Here is a 24,467-nt window from a genome sequence, read left to right as displayed (position 1 = left end):
CACTCCAAAAGTGGGTCGTCCATTTTTGTCTCTCCCACATTCTCCCGGAAGATATTATAATATATGCACATCTACATTGTACGTATATATACAGTCATTCTGAATTTATCAGTATTACTTCCCTTTGTTTTACTCCGTCAGTACTGACGCAGTGATTCAAAGGGAGGTAACTATGATCAATTAGAATGATACACAGTGGTATAATTTACATATGTTTGAGCTAGCTACGTATAACAATAAATAATATGACGCCAATTGTTTGTTTGCTTGTTCATGAAAACGAAACTATAAACATTGATACTTATATAAATGTCAACAGAATGCAATGCTTATATATTAGCAGTTGTACATTAGAAATGTATTGATTGTAACACTGTAACGTAAGACGCAAATCTAATTGAAAATGAGGAGAGGGATAAGAAATTTTGTGAAATGCTATTTCTCATTTAAAGGCCAGAGAATGGTAAGATCTTTTACATAATATCTTGAACAAAATAAATCTGTTTGACACTGTAAACCAACTTTCTTGCAAAAAAAAAAAAAAAAAAAAAAAAAAAAAAATTACAATTGAAAAAAATTCGATTTCAATTACAATTGAAAAGGACACCATTTAAACTCATCTTTCCCTCTACAGTGAAATAACTCAAACTAAAACGAATCTCTCCAGAGAGCTTGTTTTAAATTTGAGATCGCGAATTAAGTAGCTGCGAAGAGAAAATTGATTTACAGGGCTCATCAGAGTTATTCTGTATTTGCATATTGCAGATTTATCTGCCCTTGCGGGTAGGTATTGATTGTGACGTCATGTGTTTGTGAGCTTAACGTCATTCTTTTTGGAGCAAACGACGTGAATTGCGCTCACAATATAATAACAATCGATACCTTCCCGCAAGGGAGCTAACTCTTTAATATACAAAGTCAAAATAATCAGTTAAGGTGATATCTATACAGTGTATTAGTATCTGTTGTGTGAGGACGGCGTGAAACAATCCGATATCGGTATCTAGATGTACATGTAGTCTCTGTACTCATTAAAATGTCTTGTTAAATTAATGTTTTCTCTTAATCACTATTCATATCACACCCAGATAGTTAAAAAAGTTATTAAAACATAAATATCTATTTTACACATATAAATTATCACACACATATACTAGCGATTAACATAATTATTAAATCTTACTAAATACATTTGAAAACAAATCAAATTTTCCAACCATAGTAAAACACCTTATTTCAGTGGATGTATGTATTTCGCCTCTTATACATTTGCGAATATATAAAAAGGAGTATTCGTGACCAAGGGCTCTTATTTGTATATTACAGAGTAATATTCCCCAGTGGGTAGGTATTGATTGTGACATCATGTGTTTGCAAGCGTAACATCATATTTTTCGGAGAAAACGACGCGAATTGTGCTCATAAAATAATGACGTAACAATCCATACCTTCTCGCAAGGGAGCTAACTCTGTAATATGCAAAGACGGAATACTTGTTATACCATTTTTTCGAGAAACTTTTGAATTCGCTTCCGAGCTAATTCGCGAAATAACGCGAAAAGTTGCATCTCACGAGAATAAGGTGGTTTACAGTATATGAGCAAAAAGGTCAAACGATGACAGAAGGATTCATCAGTTTTGTAATTTGAAAGTCTACAAACATGTGCTAACGTAAAGCTATCAAAATTAGTACATGTTTACGAAAAATATCATAAGGGCAACCTGCATTTAATGTTATTGAGTGAAATTTTAAAAAAGAGGAATTAAAAGATGCACTTCTTCGTCATCCTGAAAAGAAGAGCTTACAAGATTTTACATTTTAAGATAATCTGCATATATGTAACAGTTCGTAGTTATTTGGAGCCCGATGGAGTTTTCTGTTATCTATGATATGTTAATTATTATGTCAAAAATAGTTCCAGAGTATAATAAAATAAAACAACAAAAAAAAGGTCGAAAGGAAGGTCCTCATTTTTGACGATATAAGACCTGCAATTGAGACTCCGTCTTAATATTAAAACATGATGTATATTATGGACTGATTTGATTCCTCGAGTATCATTGGTATCCTGTTTGACAAAATCTGTTTACAAAATCCTGATTTTGTGCAAAACAAAACTATTTTTGTTGTTATTTTCTTTACTTGCTTTGTCGATGATTAACTCATAAAGAGCTTTTGGATAAGAACCTACTCTATATACTGCAGAATTAGCGTAAACACAAATATTTTTTGTATGGCTTTCGTTTTTATAGTGTGGACATGCGATAACACTATATGTATACAATGCTGATGAGTGCTGCAGATATTTCTTATATCATATCATAGCATACCTAAGGGACACAGGTTGGGGTATTATACTTAAGTATGTATGAGATAGTGTAAAGGGACACATGTTGGGGTACTTTACGTAAGTATGTATGAGATAGTGTAAAGGGACAGATGTTGGTGTACTGTACGTAAGTATGTATGAGATAGTGTAAAGGGACACAGGTTGGGGAACTATACGTAAGTATGTATGAGATAGTGTAAAGGGACACAGGTTGGGGGACTATACGTAAGTATGTATGAAATAGTGTAAAGGGACACAGGTTGGGGTACTGTACGTAAGTATATATGAGATAGTGTAAAGGGACACAGGTTGGGGTACTATACGTAAGTATGTATGAGATAGTGTAAAGGGACAGATGTTGGTGTACTGTACGTAAGTATGTATGAGATAGTGTAAAGGGACACATGTTGGGGTACTGTACATAAGTATGTATGAGATAGTGTAAAGGGACAGAGGTTGGGGTACTATACGTAAGTAAGTATGAGATAGTGTAAAGGGACAGAGGTTGGGGTACTATACTTAAGTATGTATGAGATAGTGTAAAGGGACACAGGTTGGGGGACTATACGTAAGTATGTATGAGATAGTGTAAAGGGACACATGTTGGGGTACTGTACGTAAGTATGTATGAGATAGTGTAAAAGGACACAGATTGGGGTACTGTACGTAAGTATGTATGAGATAGTGTAAAGGGACACAGGTTGGGGGACTATACGTAAGTATGTATGAGATAGTGTAAAGGGACACATGTTGGGGTACTATACGTAAGTATGTATGAGATAGTGTAAAAGGACACAGATTGGGGTACTGTACGTAAGTATGTATGAGATAGTGTAAAGGGACACAGGTTGGGGTACTATACATAAGTATGTATGAGATAGTGTAAAGGGACACAGGTTGGGGTACTATACGTAAGTATGTATGAGATAGTGTAAAGGGACAGAGGTTGGGGTACTGTACATAAGTATGTATGAGATAGTGTAAAGGGACACATGTTGGGGTACTGTACGTAAGTATGTATGAGATAGTGTAAAGGGACACAGGTTGGGGTACTATACGTAAGTATGTATGAGATAGTGTAAAGGGACACAGGTTGGGGTACTGTACGTAAGTATTATGAGATAAAGGGACACAGGTTGGGGTACTGTACGTAAGTATTATGAGATAGTGTAAAGGGACACAGGTTGGGGTACTGTACGTAATTATGTATGAGATAGTGTAAAGGGACAGAGGTTGGGGTACTTTACGTAAGTATGTATGAGATAGTGTAAAGGGACACAGGTCGGGGTACTATACATAAGTATGTATGAGATAGTGTAAAGGGACAGAGGTTGGGGTACTGTACGTAAGTATGTATGAGATAGTGTAAAGGGACACAGGTTGGGGTACTTTACGTAAGTATGTATGAGATAGTGTAAAGGGACAGATGTTGGGGTACTTTACGTAAGTATGTATGAGATAGTGTAAAGGGACACAGGTTGGGGTACTTTACGTAAGTATGTATGAGATAGTGTAAAGGGACACAGGTTGGGGTACTGTACGTAATTATGTATGAGATAGTGTAAAGGGACAGAGGTTGGGGTACTTTACGTAAGTATGTATGAGATAGTGTAAAGGGACACAGGTTGGGGTACTATACATAAGTATGTATGAGATAGTGTAAAGGGACAGAGGTTGGGGTACTGTACGTAAGTATGTATGAGATAGTGTAAAGGGACACAGGTTGGGGTACTTTACGTAAGTATGTATGAGATAGTGTCAAGGGACAGATGTTGGGGTACTTTACGTAAGTATGTATGAGATAGTGTAAAGGGACACAGGTTTGGGTACTTTACGTAAGTATGTATGAGATAGTGTAAAGGGACAGATGTTGGGGTACTTTACGTAAGTATGTATGAGATAGTGTAAAGGGACACAGGTTGGGGTACTGTACATAAGTATGTATGAGATAGTGTAAAGGGACACAGGTTGGGGTACTTTACGTAAGTATGTATGAGATAGTGTAAAGGGACACAGGTTGGGGTACTTTACGTAAGTATGTATGAGATAGTGTAAAGGGACACAGGTTGGGGTACTATACATAAGTATGTATGAGATAGTGTAAAGGGACACAGGTTGGGGTACTTTACGTAAGTATGTATGAGATAGTGTAAAGGGACAGAGGTTGGGGTACTTTACGTAAGTATGTATGAGATAGTGTAAAGGGACACAGGTTGGGGTACTTTACGTAAGTATGTATGAGATAGTGTAAAGGGACAGAGGTTGGGGTACTTTACGTAAGTATGTATGAGATAGTGTAAAGGGACACAGGTTGGGGTACTATACATAAGTATGTATGAGATAGTGTAAAGGGACACAGGTTGGGGTACTGTACGTAAGTATGTATGAGATAGTGTAAAGGGACAGAGGTTGGGGTACTTTACGTAAGTATGTATGAGATAGTGTAAAGGGACACAGGTTGGGGGACTATACGTAAGTATGTATGAGATAGTGTAAAGGGACACATGTTGGGGTACTGTACGTAAGTATGTATGAGATAGTGTAAAAGGACACAGATTGGGGTACTGTACGTAAGTATGTATGAGATAGTGTAAAGGGACACAGGTTGGGGTACTATACATAAGTATGTATGAGATAGTGTAAAGGGACAGATGTTGGGGTACTTCACAACGTAAGTATGTATGAGATAGTGTAAAGGGACAGATGTTGGGGTACTTTACGTAAGTATGTATGAGATAGTGTAAAGGGACACAGGTTGGGGTACTTTACGTAAGTATGTATGAGATAGTGTAAAGGGACACAGGTTGGTGTACTTTACGTAAGTATGTATGAGATAGTGTAAAGGGACAGAGGTTGGGGTACTTTATGTAAGTATGTATGAGATAGTGTATAGGGACAGAGGTTGGGGTACTTTACGTAAGTATGTATGAGATAGTGTAAAGGGACAGAGGTTGGGGTACTTTACGTAAGTATGTATGAGATAGTGTAAAGGGACAGAGGTTGGGGTACTTTACGTAAGTATGTATGAGATAGTGTAAAGGGACAGAGGTTGGGTTACTTTACGTAAGTATGTATGAAATAGTGTAAAGGGACACAGGTCGGGGTACTTTATGTAAGTATGTATGAGATAGTGTTAACCAACATATATTCGCAGGCAATCAAATTTCACGTAATACACAAATATTAAGATTCAGCGAAAATTAATGGTCACGAAATGGGAATAAGTCTCGTACCACGTGATACCCGATAACATTTGTGCGGTACTTACACCTTCAATGATGATAGAACGTAATTTTTATCATCTTCCCGCTGAAGCGACGTTAGCGCAGGATGTCATCGTACAACATTCCATTACCTAGGTACATTAGAACCGCACAAACGTTATCGGGTATCACGTGGTACATGAATTATTCCCATTATTCTGACCATTGATAACGAAGAAACAAATGACTGTAATTCGCGATATTTTAAAGTCGTTAGGCATGAAAACGCGAAAAGAAGTTAATAATGTTCATGGATACTTTTGAGTTTGGAGGTAGGCATGTACACAAACTGGTACTAATATTCACTTTACAAATACTTTCACCTTGCTGAAGGTATTTAAATTTACAAATCATCCTCAGTGCATGTAAGATGAGGCAGTTTATGAAGCAATGCCAAACTGAACATAATAAAATATAAATCTAGGAAATCTAAGCAAAGCAAAAACAACAGAGATTTAGTTCATAGCTAATAACTTAATGATGATAAAATATGCATCGTATTGGGTTAAATATAGGCGGATCCCTGAATGTATATGGAAGTACTGATATACCAACGTTTGTAGCAGTTATCTTACATGGGATTCCAAAGAGGATTGACAATGAACTCTCGACTTTTTTCCTTTCAGTGACTTTCTGGTAATCAAAAATGTAAAAAAAAGTTCAGAATCTTATCATCCAATTTTTGGAACAAATCTGCGGTTTATGTACGGTAACACGGTTGTTCAGGTAAATCCATGGCCTCTTCATTTCCGCCATATTGGTTGCTATGGTTACGATTGTGACAACGTATAATCCTTACGTGTATCACAATAACTTGATGACAATACAACATGCCATTTTTCTGGCATTTTGATGAAAGCATATGGCATTCCTGTTTCCAGTAAACAACAAAGTATCCACATAATAATTGCTATATGATATCAAAATACCCATCTTCGTGGCTCACGATGTTTGAATGATATAAGTTTTAGGACTAACTTCCGGCAAAAAAACTTCTCACATCTATCTATCTGATTCACATTAGTAATGGTGCATTATGGGTAGAAATACTGTACACTATATACATGTCACTATCTATGTCCAACCTATAGACAGATATTGTAACAACGTTCTCACTATACACAAGTTCAAAATATATAATACAATGGTCACTAAATTGGGTGTTTGTAGAAGCGCAAGTCGCTGGCTTGAATTGCTTTCTGTTGTAGTTTGGGTAGAATCGGTAGATTCGTTTATGATAGTTGATGGTGAGGTGGCCTCCGATTTGCACGGAAATTCACAGTCATTAGCTCGTAGGTGACAGTCGCTATAGCAACTGTAGGAATCATCCCTGTAAATATCACGGTCTGAAAAATAAACAAAAATAGGTATCAATTTCAATACTAATCATTGTGAGCTATTCTGTATTTGCATATCACATAGTTATCTCCCCTAATGGTAGGCATTGACGTATATGATTTTGAGAGAAACGTAACAGTTTTCAGAGAAAACGACATGAGTTTTGCTCCCAAAACAATGACATCACAATGGATACCTACCAGTACGGTGGTAATAGAAGCATATAAACATAGAGATTGGCAACTCCGCCATTTTTACGATCGGCAGATGTACCTCTGTATGTGCTTTCGGGTTTTTAGATAAACGTTTAGATACAGTAATTTTTTCAGATGGTTTGAATACGATTTTGGGTAGAAAATAATATTTTAGCTTATATATTAATAAAACAAAATGTCCGATTTTCGAAAAATAGTTAAAATTGCCGATTTTTATGCTTTCAAAAATCATATTAAATATCATGAATCTGAAAACTGGTCACATCAAACCATTATTTAATGTTTGAACTTTGTATTGATGCAAAAATATCATGTTTAAAAGAATACACTTAAAAGTAGTTAGCGAAGGGAAAATGCCTATAAACCGGAGGTTCCGCTTCCTGTCTGCAAAGAAGGAGTTTCCAATCTCTATGTATATATGTGCCTGGTGGAACTATATAATATACTGTATACTAGTACATTGTAACAAATGGAAAGGAAATGTTCTTTGCGCAGAAACTTTCATTGTTTTTGTGATTGGTATTGAACCACGAATATATAAAACATAGATATTTGGTTTATCTGTTATGACCGTTACTGTCTGTTATGTCAACATCTTCACCCACGAAGTACTTGTAAAAGTTCCGAACCACGAAATAAAACATCAATTAATGTCTCATGTCTTATAATAAAACATTTGTTTGATATATCAAAAAAACATGATAAATTTCGATATCAAAACGATGATTGTTTACTTGTAAGTATTTTTCACTGTCAAAAACAGGAGCAAACGATTTAGTATTTTTCTTCAGTTACAAAAGTTACTTACTTTACACCATTACCACCATTGGAAATTTTGAGCTTCTTATTTTACATTAAGTTAAAAATTAACTAATTGCATCCCAAAAATTTCTGTGTGACTATATCCTATATGGAATGAAATACTGATTGCGTATGCACCACAGGCAAAATGAATTATTTTATTATATTTTTTGTGTTAATTAGACATATATTAACACGATTAAAGACCAACTATTGTTCAAATGATGAATGCCATTTATGCTCTGTCGGGGGTGGAGCATCTTTAGCGAATGATACGATAATGTATAAACGTAATATAAAGATGCCATTTATGCTCTGTCGGAGGTGGAGCATCTTTAACGAATGATACGATAATGTATAAACGTAATATAAAGACGCCATTTATGCTCTGTCGGGGGTGGAGCATCTTTAACGAATGATACGATAATATATAAACGTAATATAAAGACGCCATTTATGCTCTGTCGGAGATGGAGCATCTTTAACGAATGATACGATAATATATAAACGTAATATAAAGACGCCATTTATGCTCTGTCGGGGGTGGAGCATCTTTAACGAATGATACGATAATATATAAACGTAATATAAAGACGCCATTTATGCTCTGTCGGGGGTGGAGCATCTTTAACGAATGATACGATAATGTATATGCTCTGTCGGGGGTGGAGCATCTTTAACGAATGATACGATAATGTATATGCTCTGTCGGAGGTGGAGCATCTTTAACGAATGATACGATAATGTATATGCTCTGTCGGGGGTGGAGCATCTTTAACGAATGATACGATAATGTATAAACGTAATATATAGACGATCAGATAAATGATAATAAACATAAACTTTTCCAATTTTGAATAGTTGACATATAAAGGGAACATAATTCAGCATCCGATTGTGAGTGTATTTCTCGCGAGTGACCTCCCTTCTATCGGATATATTTGTATTATATGTTGATATGAAGATTACTACATGAAGACACATGTTGTTAACGTTGTTTTTTCTTGGTTTTTTTTACATCACATAACTAAATAGATGGATCGGTTGTTAATAACATTATTATAATAATAAATCGATTTCACACGGTTAGCATTACTTCTTTGTCCCGTATATTTAAGAGCTGTAGTTTGAAATTTTAGTCATTTTCACCTATTTTGATCCCTTCTCTCAAACCCCATGGGTTCATCTAGGGACAATCAGGCAAACTTGTACAATTGGTATTTTAACTTTTTGACAACTATTGACAAATTTGATGGAAAACGCACACAACACAATTTTTATCAATTACATTTATCGAAGTATCAGTTAGAACACAGGAAAAAATTAAAAACGTATGGATGAGTATTGACCAACTTACACATAATCATCATTTTCTGTCTAATTTATTTTTAAGATCAGCAAAGTCACAAATGGCCAAAGATAAACTTTTTATGAATTACGCACAGGAATGATAAATGCGAAGATTATTGCGACATATAAAACATCTTTGCTGGTAAATATTGTTTTGTTTTTAAATTAAATCAAGTGTTGTTCTAAATAATATTTTGGTCCAGATGAATACCTTTCTGTTTGAATTCTACATATCGAAAGACCAAATTTTTACGTCGCTGCCTCGTTAAAGTTGACAATACGTATTAAAAAGCATTCAATCGAGTTTAAAAGATAATATATCATATTCTGAATAGTTTGAATTTTTTTAACTGAACAAAAAAAATTTCAACTTGTATTGTCAGTTTTAAATATTTTATGATGTTATATGGATACATTAAAGTAAATTTGAAAAAAACCTGTTTAAGTGGTTAAATTGGTTAAGTTTGACCTCACCTAGTCCTGACCTTTCTCTTTCCCGCTTGTCTAACAGATATGAGGTACATGACATTTGTATAATAAATTACTATATTAGAAAAACACTATTATAAAATTATCTATCCTTATTTTTGTTTTACATGTACAAGATGTTCGCGTATCTCTGCTTTAAGCTTTGGTCAATTCAAAATATTGATAATTATACAATATATGGCTTTAGTGATCTCCAAATTCCTCTGCCCCCCCCCCCCTACTCTCCCTTTACTCCCAACCCCTACCCCAATGTATCTCTTTTCTTTACATTTACTTTTAAAGCATATATGTTGGTTCTCATTCAGTCTGAAAGATTGTACAAGAGATAACCATGAATGTCCTTGAGAAAATAGAATTAGGAAAAAAAAGTTAGATTTGTATGAATGTGTGTGTTATTGGTGATGTTATGTCTAAATATCATGTATGCTTTGAAAATCTTTATAAAAAAATGAATGCATTATCATTTGGTGACTAAAGCTCCAGATTAAGTACAATCATATAAATAGAAACCATCCCAATGCTACCGATAGATGTAATACGTGAATGATCCCAGGAATTTTTATCAGAGAACAAAAAGTCAAACTCGTGTTAACAATAAAGGGGAATAAATCTTTGTTTGATATTTGATGCAATCAATAACGACTCTCACGGTACAGTAACATGAGATCGACGTTGACGCCCATAGCGACAAGTAGAGCAGCAATATAAACATATAACATTCACGTTACCATGGCAACAGCGCCATTAATTAAAAACGAAATAAGAAGCATCATAATAGGAAGAAGTATTGTATCATTGCGGCGATATTTACATAGTAGTCAATGACATGTATCTGACATAAACATATAATATTACGGAGATGCAGTTATTCATTGTTAGCATGGAAACCTACTCTAGGTTCGATGTCACGAAGTCTACGATTAAAGCGTGTATTAAGTCCAACGTTTAAGTTCGGATTAGACACAAAAAAAGATAATGTAAAAAATAGCATCGCTCTGAACAAACATTATACAAATCAAATAAAGTTGATTACAATTTTAATTCGAGTTTTTTGAATTATTTAAACATTTTACACTGTACTAAAGGTTATGATGTCCTATACCGACAATAGATCGATGATTTTTCAAGAGGTATTGCGGCTTTTCGGTGCCTCATTTAGCCGGTACGTCCTTAAATGACCCTGACTGTTTAACCAAACTGACCAATCCAAAGTTTAGTGTTTTGAATGAGTAATAGACTAATAAGTAAAATCAAATGTCGATGAACTGTAGATGATAAAGCGGACATAGCACGATAGACAAAGGATGATGCCCATCCCATAACAACAGCCCACATGAACCTGCATTCGGCTTATGTGAACTAAAAAACACAAAATATTTATTCATAATCTATCATCTTTGGTAGCCCAGAGTCACGATCCATCAACGACTTTAGTGGGCAGATCAAAGCCTTCGGCTAGCAAAGATAATGTAATACAGCAAAAGAGAAAACCAGCATAACAACAAAAACAGAATCATTTGTACTGGTATTCATTGTAAGTACAGAGGTACTAGAACGTGGCGTTCCGGAGTAATAAGCTATCACTGTTTAACTGACGAACCCACTATCTAACTCTAGGTCAAAAGAGTACTTTATATCAGTGTAAAAGTTCATATTTTCGTATATCTGTTCGCTCAATCAGTTTTCAAACTGTTCATAATGTGATATTTTTTCACGCTGTAGATATATAGTCAAAATCTTCGTATAAAGATATTTGAACTTGTTGATATGTTCGGCCGTGGATATGGCTACAGAAATTCAGCTATAACGAAATAAGCGAAGATAAATACCTTGTGAATAATCCCACTTTTACAGTATCTAGTTAGACTATAATATGCGGTACTGATTTCTACGTCATATCACAGAAAGAAACCGATCAATTACTCAATGAAAATTCGATACAAACCGTTAACCTTCTCTTCGTCAATGCAAACCAATTTATTACTCATTAAATTTTCGATACTAACCGTTAAACTTCCTTATGCTCTTCGCCAATGCAAACTGAAATTGTGGACTCACCTTTGCATATAAAGCTTGGGTCTCCTGCTTGAGCGTAGGACGTATTTGGACGAAAAAATGGGCACTTCCGCTCGACCTCACCACACGTGTTAGGACAGGGCGGCACGGGTGTGTCTCTATCATAATAACATGTGTGGTAGTAGTCTATATGTAATGAGCATAGCCACTTTCTATACGCAATCTGAAAAAGAACAACAAAATTGAATTACTGAAAGCATCAGCATAAAAAGTTCAGTGTGGAAGTAATTAATATTATATTGAGCATATATACGTTTTATATGCAATTTGAACACCCCCCCCCAAACAAAGCCTGAATTATAACATAAACAAAGAAATGGACAAGTATTGAACACAGGGGGCCAGTTCAATGAAAATGGATGTTGTCATACGTTATTTGTATTTGGTGGATGGCCTGATGAATATACCTAACAGTCGTGAGTTATTTATCTATTTCTTTTTCAGAAAATACGAGTTTTGAAAAATTATTTTAATATCGGGATATTTACTATAAATATAAAGTTTTATATTGAATAAAAAAAGCCGGGATATTTACTATAAAAAAACTATGTTATAGTTTGTTTAATAGTAAATATCCCTGTTATTCAATAATTTTTCAAATTTCGTATTTTCTGGAAAAAAATCGCATGACTGTTACGTAATACCAACACCAATACCAAATAAACTATGTATGACAACATCCGTTTTCTTTGAACTGTCAACCCCCCCCCCCCCCCCCCCCCCCCCGTGATATTGAAGACGGTGATAATATAATAGCTATACATTATGTAAAATATTTCTTTTGAATTTCAGCGAATAACGTCGAGTCTCAGGACATGAAACAGAGTAACCATATCGGAGAGTATTTATCTTGGATTTTATTCGAACCTCAAAATGGATCAGACCAGGGCAAAGCTAGACCTAACAGACAATAAAATAAGCTTTATTCTCAAAATGGATCAGGTAAGGATCCATTATCATAGTATTTCTATGTGAAATGTGACCCCAGGCTCCAGGATCAAGAACCGATCTCAGACTTCAGTTTAGACTTAGCCAATTAGATATGTTGTAAATGTCTGTAATGTCATATTTGATTGGCTAAGTTTAAACACAAGACTGGTGTTAACGATCTTGAGGCCAGGTTGATATCACTTAACAAAAGACCTGTGCTCCATTTTTCATAGTAGTTAATGGTATGCACACGATAACAAACTTTGAATATGTTTGTGCTGCACTAGGATGAAAACAATCTTGTAAATCAGGCTATGTAGGTGTCTTAACTTGAACGTTCATATCTACACACAACGCAGTGATACTGTTGACTTTTAAAAAGTCCTAAATCATGTAACAAGTCGTGCACTCATTCTTGTAAACAGTTTAATGTCAGAAAATGTCCGTAAACAAAATAATCTTTCAGAAGAACATGTTAGATTGCTTGGTAGATAATAACTATCCTTTGTTACCCTAGCGGAGTAGCACGTTCCTGTTTCGTGATGAGTGTATTAGACATCGAAATAAAAACCATATGTGAAATTTTCAATGAATAATACGATGATCAAACGCGTAAAATATGACGTCGAAAATTATTCGACTTTAAGATGAGTAGATTCACACGAATATAAAATGAGAAGTTAAGTTTTTCCCTGGTTGAGATTTGTTTCTTTGCAATAGTCCGTATAAAAATGGAGAATTACGTATTTCTCTAATGAAAGTGAGTGTTGGTATGATATTCCGTATAAAAATGGAGAGTTAACTTTAATATTTCTCTGATGAAAGTTAGTATTGGTGTGATATTCCGTATAAAAATGGAGATTTAACTGTAATATTTTCTCTGATGAAAGTAAGTGTTGGTGTGATATTCCGTATAAAATGGAGAGTTAACTTTAATATTTCTCTGGTGAAAGTTAGTATTGGTGTGATATTCCGTATAAAAATGGAGAGTTAACTTTAATATTTCTCTGATGAAAGTAAGTGTTGGTGTGATATTCCGTATTAAAATGGAGAGTTAACTTTAATATTTCTCTGGTGAAAGTTAGTATTGGTGTGATATTCCGTATAAAATGGAGTTCTGTATTTCTTTGATGAAAGTTAGTATTGGTGTGATATTCCGTATTACAATGGAGAGTTAACTTTAATATTTCTCTGATGAAAGTAAGTGTTGGTGTGATATTCCGTATTAAAATGGAGAGTTAACTTTAATATTTCTCTGGTGAAAGTTAGTATTGGTGTGATATTCCGTATAAAATGGGGTTATGTATTTCTTTGATGAAAGTTAGTATTGGTGTGATATTCCGTATAAAATGGAGAGTTATGTATATCTCTGATGAAAGTAAGTGTTGGTGTGATATTCCGTATAAAAATGGAGAGTTATGTATTTCTCTGATGAAAGTTAGTATTGGTGTGATATTCCGTATAAAATGGGGTTATGTATTTCTTTGATGAAAGTTAGTATTGGTGTGATATTTCGTATAAAATGGAGAGTTATGTATATCTCTGATGAAAGTAAGTGTTGGTGTGATATTCCGTATAAAAATGGAGAGTTATGTATTTCTCTGATGAAAGTTAGTATTGGTGTGATATTCCGTATAAAACATGGAGAGTTAACTTTAATATTTCTCTGATGAAAGTAAGTGTTGGTGTGGTATTCCGTATTAAAATGGAGAGTTAACTTTAATATTTCTCTGATGAAAGTAAGTGTTGGTGTGATATTCCGTATTAAAATGGAAAGTTAACTTTAATATTTCTCTGGTCTAGTTAGTATTGGTGTGATATTCCGTATAAAATGGAGTTCTGTATTTCTTTGATGAAAGTTAGTATTGGAGTGATATTCCATGTAAAATGGAGATTTATGTATTTCTCTGGAGAAAGTAAGTGTTGGTGTGGTATTCCGTGTGAAATGGAGAGTTATGTATTTCTTTGATGAAAGTTAGTATTGGTGTGATATTCCGTATAAAATGGAGAGATACGTATTTTCCACATGAAACTTACTATTGGTGCGAGTCCGTATAAAATGGAGAGGTAAGTTTTCCTCATATGAAAATAAGTTTTGTTGTGAGAGTCCGTATAAAATGGAGAGATACGTATTTTCCACATGAAACTTACTATTGGTGCGAAAGTCCGTTTAAAATGGAAAGTTAAGTTTTTCTCTTACGATAATAAGTATTGGTGCGAGAATCCGTATTAAGGGGAGTATAACATTTCTATGAAGGTAACGTTTATCATCACACCAAGAAAGCCATCTAATGTCTTAACGTGATTGTTGAGTGTTTGACATTATCAGATTCTCATGAAATTCAGAAGTAACAATAAAATATAAGAGACTCGCTCCTCGTTGATATTCCGCACCAAAGTTTGTTATATTTACGACAATGACATTTCATTTCTAATGATGAGTCTTCCTCGTGTGGCGTGTTGCTATGGTCATATAATCAAGGCTTCAGGTTTCTAACCAAAAAACAAATATTTGTATGACGCTTTGTACAGGCATTGGATACGAGACGAGTGTTAATTTCACATGAAATTTTATTAGAAGAGGCTTCGAGTCTCCAAGACGTGCTTCAAGAAATCACACGTAAAACTGAAGCACAACGTTTTCTCCCACAGTTGACCAATATAAACCTAGCACGACTGCCAATACGGGCTTGACAGGTTTGCCATCTAAACCCACTTTATAGAACAATGGCGAATTATAAAGTGGTATATTTCGTTTCTATCGTCATTCCCTTTTGCATGTATATGAATTGATGACGTCGTGTAAGTGTGTGTGTATTCCTTTACTAATGTACTTAATCAATTCTATATTTATAAATATATTTACTTTTTTCTGTCAGTGTAAGGCTGGGACCGTTACTATACAATGTTCTTACATTATATTTACATTTACCTTGTCCACTTCTGACTATAAACTAACCAAGAAGTGAAGTATATGAAGGTATAATTGACACCCAAAACGTAACCATTATGACGTCACTAATGTTGACGTGGTGACGTCAACTGATCACTGTCAAAATGGCTGTTCCATCTTGTGGATTCAAACGTCGTTAATAAACGGTTATCCTGGTCTAGCTTAAACAATGTTAATGCAGAGACACTAAAATGAGTTGATTATGTAAATATAAGCATTAAACAATCTTCCTATGGTATCTATGGTCTATATAGATGACATAGGAAGATAGTTTAATGCTTAAATAACCTTCATCTCTTTTCCTTTTATTGTGTAAACAATAAGTATCAATGCTAATATTTCTACCTTCAGCCCCTTTTCTATAATGGTGTAGTCGGTAGCTATAAATAATATATTTGTGTAACTATAATTTGTATATCTTCAGCTCCTTTTGTTTAATTATGTAAGTTGTAACTCCTTTCATTTGCTTGTGTAGGCGGTAACTATAAATGTTATATTTGTATACTTTTAGTTCCTTTCATTTGATTATGTAGGCGGTAACTATAAATGTTATAGTTGTATACTTTTAGTTCCTTTCGTTTGATTATGCAGGCGGTAACTATAAATGTTATATTTGTATACTTTTAGTTCCTTTCGTTTGATTATGCAGGCGGTAACTATAAATGTTATATTTATGCAACAATAAATAATGTATTTGCAAATCTTCAACGCCTCTCCTTTGATTGTGTAGGCGGTAAATATAAATGTAATATTTGTATGGTATGAAACGATATATTTGTATAATTATACAGGTTATAATTGTATACCTTCATGTCCTTTCGTTTGCTTATGTAGGCGGTAACTATAAATGCAATATTTGTATACTTTTAACTCCTTTCGTTTGATTGTGTAGGCGGTAACTATATATGCAATATTTGTATACTTTTAACTCCTTTCGTTTGATTGTGTAGGCAGTAACTATAAATGCAATATTTGTATACTTTTAACTCCTTTCGTTTGATTGTGTAGGCGGTAACTATAAATGCAATATTTGTATACTTTTAACTCCTTTCGTTTGCTTGTGTAGGCGGTAACTATATATGCAATATTTGTATACTTTTAACTCCTTTCGTTTGATTGTGTAGGCGGTAACTATAAATGCAATATTTGTATACTTTTAACTCCTTTCGTTTGATTGTGTAGGCAGTAACTATAAATGCAATATTTGTATACTTTTAACTCCTTTCGTTTGATTCTGTAGGCGGTAACTATAAATGCAATATTTGTATACTTTTAACTCCTTTCGTTTGATTGTGTAGGCGGTAACTATAAATGCAATATTTGCATACTTTTAACTCCTTTCGTTTGATTGTGTAGGCTGTAACTATAACTGCTATATTTGTATACTTTTTAAATTCTTTCGTTTGATTGTGTAGGCGGTAACTATAAATGCAATATTTGCATACTTTGAACTCCTTTCGTTTGATTGCGTAGGCGGTAACTATAAATGCTATATTTTCATACTTTTAACTCGTTTTGTTGAATTGTGCATGTGGTAACTATATTTGCTATATTTGCATACTTTTAACTCCTTTCGATTGATTGTGTAGGCTGTAACTATAACTGCTATATTTGTATACTTTTAACTCCTTTCGGTTGATCGTGTATGCGGTAACTATAAATGCTATATTTGTGTACTTTTAACTCCTTTCGTTTGACTGTGTAGGCGGTAACTATAAATGCTACTTTTAGATCAGTAGGCACACATCATTTGTTTTACAGACGGAAATCAACTTCTACAGGCTAGGTTCACAGGTTACTAACTTCAACGATCAATACTTATAAGTCATGCCTACACACGTGATCCGTCACGACTGGATTCCTGCTTTCTAAACCGAGACAAGATTTACTACATATACTACAGACACCATAAGGGATTGCATTCATTCATAAAATGACGTCAATAGCTTGTCATTACGTCATTAGATATGTCATTGTTCGGGTAGGACTAATAAAACTGCCCAGTAAATTATATTTGATCGATACACCCGGACACTGTGTATGTTGTGTGTGTATTCATAATCGATGGCTATCAGATGATCACGCTCTCCGCTGGATCGTACGCGAAGCGTCTGTCATTCATTGCAGTCAGGAGATACAACACCTTGATAGAAACGACCAGTCGAAAATCCATGTCGGGTCTGACATTAAACACAAAATCTGATTTGAGAATGGTTACATTGTTGCTTCTATCTTAAATACCAAGGAAAGACACTTGACTACAAGAATGAAAATCTTATTTGAAATCTGCCTTCTTTTCTGATCTTAGATAAAGTAAAGGAAAGCACTAAACACCGAGAGACAAAATCAAATGTCAAGAGACATGGAATTTGGATAATGAAAGTCTAGACTAGTATCCATTGTTTAGTCTGGTGCTGCTGCACGCAAGTTATAAGATGTGTCTGCACAAAAAATAGTGTATACTGGTATCTAATGATGGCCTAGTTAGCCACTGGTTCAGACAGGCATGTCTGGAATCCTAGACCTACGATTACAATGCCAGGATGTTGTACAATCCACAAGAAAAAATATAAGCAATCATTAAACAAGAGCGCAATGGGCCCGTACCGCCACCGCTTGCTATTTGATAAAATCAGATCTAAAGAACTTTGTGAATCAATGCTTGTATGTTTAAAAAAAATCGGTACGCCATCGTCTCATCCCTATATCAGTCCTATTAGTTACTGACAAGAAGGTGTTTAAAGGTTTAAGCCTTTCTGAATCTGGGTGCTTAATTAAAGGTCAAGGTCATTCATTTGAAAAACATAACTGACTTTGTAGCCCTTTGGTTACTTAGGGACATTTTAGAAGTTGTTGACAAGTGGACGCCGGACGGACGGATGACCGGACATCACTTGCCCTTCGGGAAGTTAAGCTAGACACCAGGCTAAATCAAATAGATTCCTTGACGTAAAAGTAACTTAGCTGTTAGGAGAAGGTAAAGAATATTCAACATGGCAACCAAGAGGAAGTTAAAGTTTCTGGAAAATCTCCATAGAAAACCATTGAAGAAGTAAACATCCAATATTAAGGAATTGTTCCGTAACTAGTGGTATGCTGTCATACATGTCATATCTTCAACTGAAGAAAAAAAATTGAATTATCTCTATGGAAAACCATTGAAGAAGTAAACATCCAATATTAAGGAATTGTTCCGTAACTATTGGTATGCTGTCACACATGCCATATCTTCAACTGAAGAAAAATTATTTGAATTATCCCCATAGAAAACCATTGAAGAAGTAAACATCCAATATTAAAGAATTGTTCCGTAACTAGTGGTATGCTGTCATACATGTCATATCTTCAACTGAAGAAAAATTATTTGAATTATCTCTATGGAAAACCATTGAAGAAGTAAACATCCAATATTAAGGAATTGTTCCGTAACTAGTGGTATGCTGTCATACATGTCATATCTTCAACTGAAGAAAAAAAATGAATTATCTCTATGGAAATCCATTGAAGAAGTAAACATCCAATATTAAGGAATTGTTCCGTAACTAGTGGTATGCTGTCATACATGTCATATCTTCAACTGAAGAAAAATTATTTTAGGATAAGTAATGTTGATAACAATGGACTTAGGTCTTGCATTATTAGTAATGCAGCTTAAGACTAATAATGAAGGATTTACTTGGCATATACTGATACATTGCATCCTATTTTACATGACAACAAATATCAAGGGGTTCCATTTATTTTGAGCGTTCTTGTAACAGTAACAGCTATGGCATTTTATGGACAATACGGCTATTATATGAAAGACATGTATATATGGCGCGTTTAAAGTGTAATTTCCCTTTTGTAATGGTACATTGTACATAACGAGTGGCAAAACCATGATGTCACGATATAGCCAAAAAGCATGAGTTAGTGCTAGAAGAAGAGCGTTTGGCAATTGAAGTGTTTTATGGATTTATATGGATAGAAATAAAGGTCTCATTAGAAGCCTGTCTAAATATCAAGCCGATATATGTACATTTCTTCCATTTATAGACTGATGTACATCAAGGTCGTCTGGATTGGCCGATAACGATGTCTCCCCTGTTACAATGCAAACACCTGTTGTACACCAAATACAGAAACTGTCTGGACGCCATATTTGGTAACAAACAACATAACCTTGGGGTTTATCACTAAAATAAACGGCGAAATACATTTAGAGATTCCCTAGTCGTGTTATTGAATGTTTTCTCCTGCTGCATGTACAGACGTAAACATTTCCAGCGTGAAGCTGTTATTTCCTGTATGCATCACAGTCGAGTTATTGGACCAAGCAGCTGTTCGCCACTTTCTTATCCTAAAGGTGTTTCAGTGCCTTTTGTGCAATCTGGTGATTTTTTTTTAAATTAAGAAATCAATGCATTTTAGTTATATCTACCAATTTTGTCTTCAAGTCTTTTGCACTATAACCAACCGCACTTATGCAAGAGTCTCTATGCACATACGACGTCTTTTTTCTGTCTAGAAGACTTTAGTACTACGATATTGCAACCAGATAATTTAGAGCTCGTTAGCAACAATATTGCAGCAGTAAAGACTTATAGACAGAAAATGATGTCTGTTTTTGCCGAATAGTATTGTAGATACTATATATATATATATATATATATAAACATAAAACACCACACCACACGGTTTCATATTTTTGAAAAAGGCAAGGAAAGCATAAATCATTTCCTTAAATGATGATTGCTTATCCTTTCACTTAACCATCAGTTAAAAACTAACCAATTCTTAGGGAAGATAACGGATTTTAAACGTGTTCCGAGACGAAGCGTTCAGTATACGTTAATGGAGTTTATCCAATAGTTTGTGAGCATTAAACTGATCATTTCAATTCGCAAAACACAAAGCTTTATTATGTGTGTTCAGCGGATAAATATATTCCCAGGCAAATGTGATTCATCATATATTTCTATATAACAGCGTTAGGCAGCCCTCACGTTCCGTACTACACACAGTAATGGTTGATATAAATTCTACAATAAAAGACAGGACATAACTACATCCTGTGAATGTATTAATTACTTTGGCGTTTATTCTATGCATGCTAAGCATGCTTAGTAATTGGTTGGAGTTGGGGTTTAGCAGTTTGGTTCCCGAGGGGCTCCTTGTTGTGTTACAGACTCCTGTTTCTGGCTTTGATGCCTGCACCATCTTTTGTGTGTAACACACAAATATCTCTGTTTAGTTTACATTGGCTTTAAAATTCCACAGTTTCTATAGGGCGAGCTGTAGTCTCTCCAGCATACAAGTCAATGTCGGAATACACCGTGTATGTGTTATATCTAATAACTAAGGAGTATTGATAATGTAGGATGAATTAGGACAAAGAGTGTTGGTTAAAGCAATGGGGAAAACCAAATAGTAAATAGCATTCAATCAATAGGTCGTGTGTGTTTGTTTATTGTAGTGTAAAAAGTTTTGCTTTGTTTTTTTACGTAGAATGGACCTGAGAGGGCGGGCATGTTAGAGCATTAATAAGATCAGGCCATATAATAACGGTATTTAAGTGCGTGCCAGTAAGGATTGGTGCAAAGAATACACCACTAAAGGCATGTTTCAAAAATACATTGATAAAGACACGTGTCAAGGATACACCAAATAATGTCACGTGTCATGGATACACAAAATAAAGACACGTGTCAAGGATACACCAATAAAGACACGTGTCAAGGATACACCAAATAATGTCACGTGTCAAGGATACACCAATAAAGACACGTGTCAAGGATACACCAAATAATGTCACGTGTCAAGGATACACAAATAAAGACACGTGTCAAGGATACATCAATAAAGACACGTGTAAAAGATACACTAAATAATGTCACGTGTCAAAAATACACCAATGAAATCACGTGTCAAGAATACACCAAATAAAGACACGTATGAAGGTTACACCAATTAAGACGCGTGTCAAGGATACACCAAATAAAGACACTTTTGAAAGGTTTTTTGGTTTGTTTTAGCCATGATAATTTTATATTAACATATAATCAAGCTACTATAAATAATGTCTTCAAAACTCCCAATTTACGGAAAGACTCCTTTTTCTATGAAATCATTTTTTTTATCATATTTTCCTTTCAAGGGCGGATAGGATATTTAATCATTGGTATTCTTCATCGAAGAGTAGTGTAGAAGAGATTGGTATTCTTCATCGAACAATCAGAGTTCAGAATATAAGTTTGTTTGTAACTGCACTGCACTTTATCGTGCGTCTATATAAATGTATAAGTTGGTGATTCATAGTACAGTAAAATCTCTCTTAGTACCAACTACTGTAAAAAGAATACTTGCTTCTTAAGACCTATTTCTTGTGGTCCCAAATTACACTAATGTATCGTCAATTTATGAAGAGTGGGCATACTCGTGTATACAATGTGGTGAATTCCGATGTAAATAAGACATGTTGTAATTTGAATGGTGTTATCCTGTGTGAAAAGCATTAAATGTATCATCAATTTATGAATAATGACCAAAAATTGTTTTGAATACCAAAAACTGGTCACATTAACGGTTATTGACTGCGGATTGATCCCTATACGAGTTCGCTCTAGGTCTGATATCGAGCAGCTTTCCTCGGACATTAAGTGCATTGAAGTGTTGTCGACCATGGGTCAACATGATTACTTGCTGGCGGCCAGAGTCAATACTTGCATGTAGCCATATATAAGGTAGTTAGACTAGTCAGGACCAAGCTGTCTTATAGAGTTTCCTTATCTGTTCTTCTATCTCATTAAAATATATTTCAAAACTATTAAAATCGCATCTCATGTATTCAGAAAATGCATTTTCCACGATACAGTTTGTCATTGATGTCACACATTAGTGCCAATAACTGCAATTTATCTCATATTTCATGCAATGCATTAACCATAATGGAAAACAATTTTGATTTTCGGAATGGTCCTCTAGGCATGAATTAGTTCAGTTCATGTTGACCATCCAAAATTTAGATTTGAGATATTTAATTAGATATTTAAGGTATCCATAATATTGTGGCCGACCAATGTGATATTATATCACTCTATGTATACCACATTTTCAACCTATAAGCCAATGTATGTTAGGAGCTTCCATACATTGTATTGGATATTTCATACATTTGTTGTGTTCGATATGAATTTCTAATGCTGTGGGTATAATCTCGGAATATACCTTTAGTACGTAGCTAAATCATATCCGTTGTTGTAACGATATGGAAGTTTCAGATTGACGAAAAATAAGAACCATGATTTAAACTAAATAATAATTCGGTTTATGACCCAAAATTAATATTTCATATTTTACTAGTATCTTAAACAACTCCTCCCCCATTCATTTTTGCCCATCGTATTAAACAATAACATTTTGGTCTAAGCTAATGTGTCTATTTATGTTGCTTGTTTTATTAACAACTAGTGCCTAAACCACCTAGAAGGTCTTCAGTATTGTAACACAGATTTTACACAGATTTCCTATTGCCATATATGAAAATAATTCATTGATCAATTTAGGACGTTTCCAACTTTGACAGGGAATTAATATTGGATTATCCGGTAAAAGAACCATGTGGTCATTATTTGATAAAGTCCTACAGTTCTATTTCGAAATGATCTTCCACTTTTTATAGTAACTCTATGCCAAAGTATCCCATATATTTGTTATTATTTATGTAATTCTTGGCCAAAGTATCCTATATATTTGTTATATATCAAAGAAACACAATTTAACAAAGCATGATAATTTATTCACTCGTGCCCTATCCGGGTTTCGAACTCACGATCTAAGCACCCAATCGCCTAGCCAAACCTAGCTGCGCCTTCTACCACTGCGCCACATCCACGTCGATTGATCGATAATTTTATTGCACACATTTGCTACGGTGTGAAATTAAAAACCTACTAAAACTGGCGTTAACATTGATAATAAACTGCTCGTCTCGACACAAACTGACCCATGGGACTGCCGCTACGGCTATGGTTTAATAATATTGTCATTTCACGGACGTAATATACTTCAGTGTATGGTTTTTATACCGCCGAGGACATTGGCAGCTCCTAACTGACACACATTGACGAGGTGAACAGCTGGACTATCTCTTGAGATGTTGAACACACAATATCTAACACTGGGTTACCTGTATGATAGTCTCTAAAATATTTAGTACTGGAGATACCGCTTACTGACTATTGTATCAGCAGTGTCCAGATATTGGAACGATGAAAACACCGTTATATTGATGAATGTACGCTACCGTTTATAAAGCCCATCAAACGGAGGATGACAAAATTTGTATGGGAGTATGTGGATTAATAGAAATAAATGTATCATCTTCATCTCCGCTTTCCTAGTGCTTACACCGAAATTAAACTATTGTTTTGACAAATTAACCATATATTCTATGTATATCTGGAAACAATATATAAATATAACTATATGTCATAATTTGTTAGATATCAAATAACATACTGTACATATATTCCATTTTCATGACTGATGATGAGGATGACACTTACTCTGTTAGATAAAACGAGATTTAACACGTCTTTTAGGTTGTATACAATACATGTACAACAATTACAAGACATTTGCCTCAACGACTCAGGGATATATCGAAATTTGTCACCTTTTTAGCATAAAAACAATAGAGTAAGTATACAAGACACCTGCACGTGGATATATAACGAGA

General features: G+C 34.6%; 1 protein-coding gene across 1 annotated transcript in view; it reads right to left on the bottom strand.

Moving 5' to 3' along the window:
• Positions 1-557: 557 nt before the first annotated feature.
• The window catches only part of LOC138307268 (NALCN channel auxiliary factor 1-like), an 83,475-nt gene continuing 59,565 nt past the window's right edge, over positions 558-24,467 (bottom strand). The window contains exons 2-3 of the mRNA XM_069247914.1: positions 11,845-12,025; positions 558-6,939 (exon numbers count right to left, since the gene is read on the bottom strand). Of these exons, the coding sequence (XP_069104015.1) occupies positions 6,668-6,939; positions 11,845-12,025 (453 nt within the window). The 3' untranslated portion in view covers positions 558-6,667. The remainder of the gene's footprint in view (positions 6,940-11,844; positions 12,026-24,467) is intronic.

Source organism: Argopecten irradians, chromosome 14, assembly GCF_041381155.1.
Source record: "Argopecten irradians isolate NY chromosome 14, Ai_NY, whole genome shotgun sequence".
Classification (NCBI taxonomy): Eukaryota; Metazoa; Mollusca; class Bivalvia; order Pectinida; family Pectinidae; genus Argopecten; species Argopecten irradians.
Note: the sequence above shows the minus strand (reverse complement) of the source record. Positions and strands in the feature narration are given on the sequence as shown.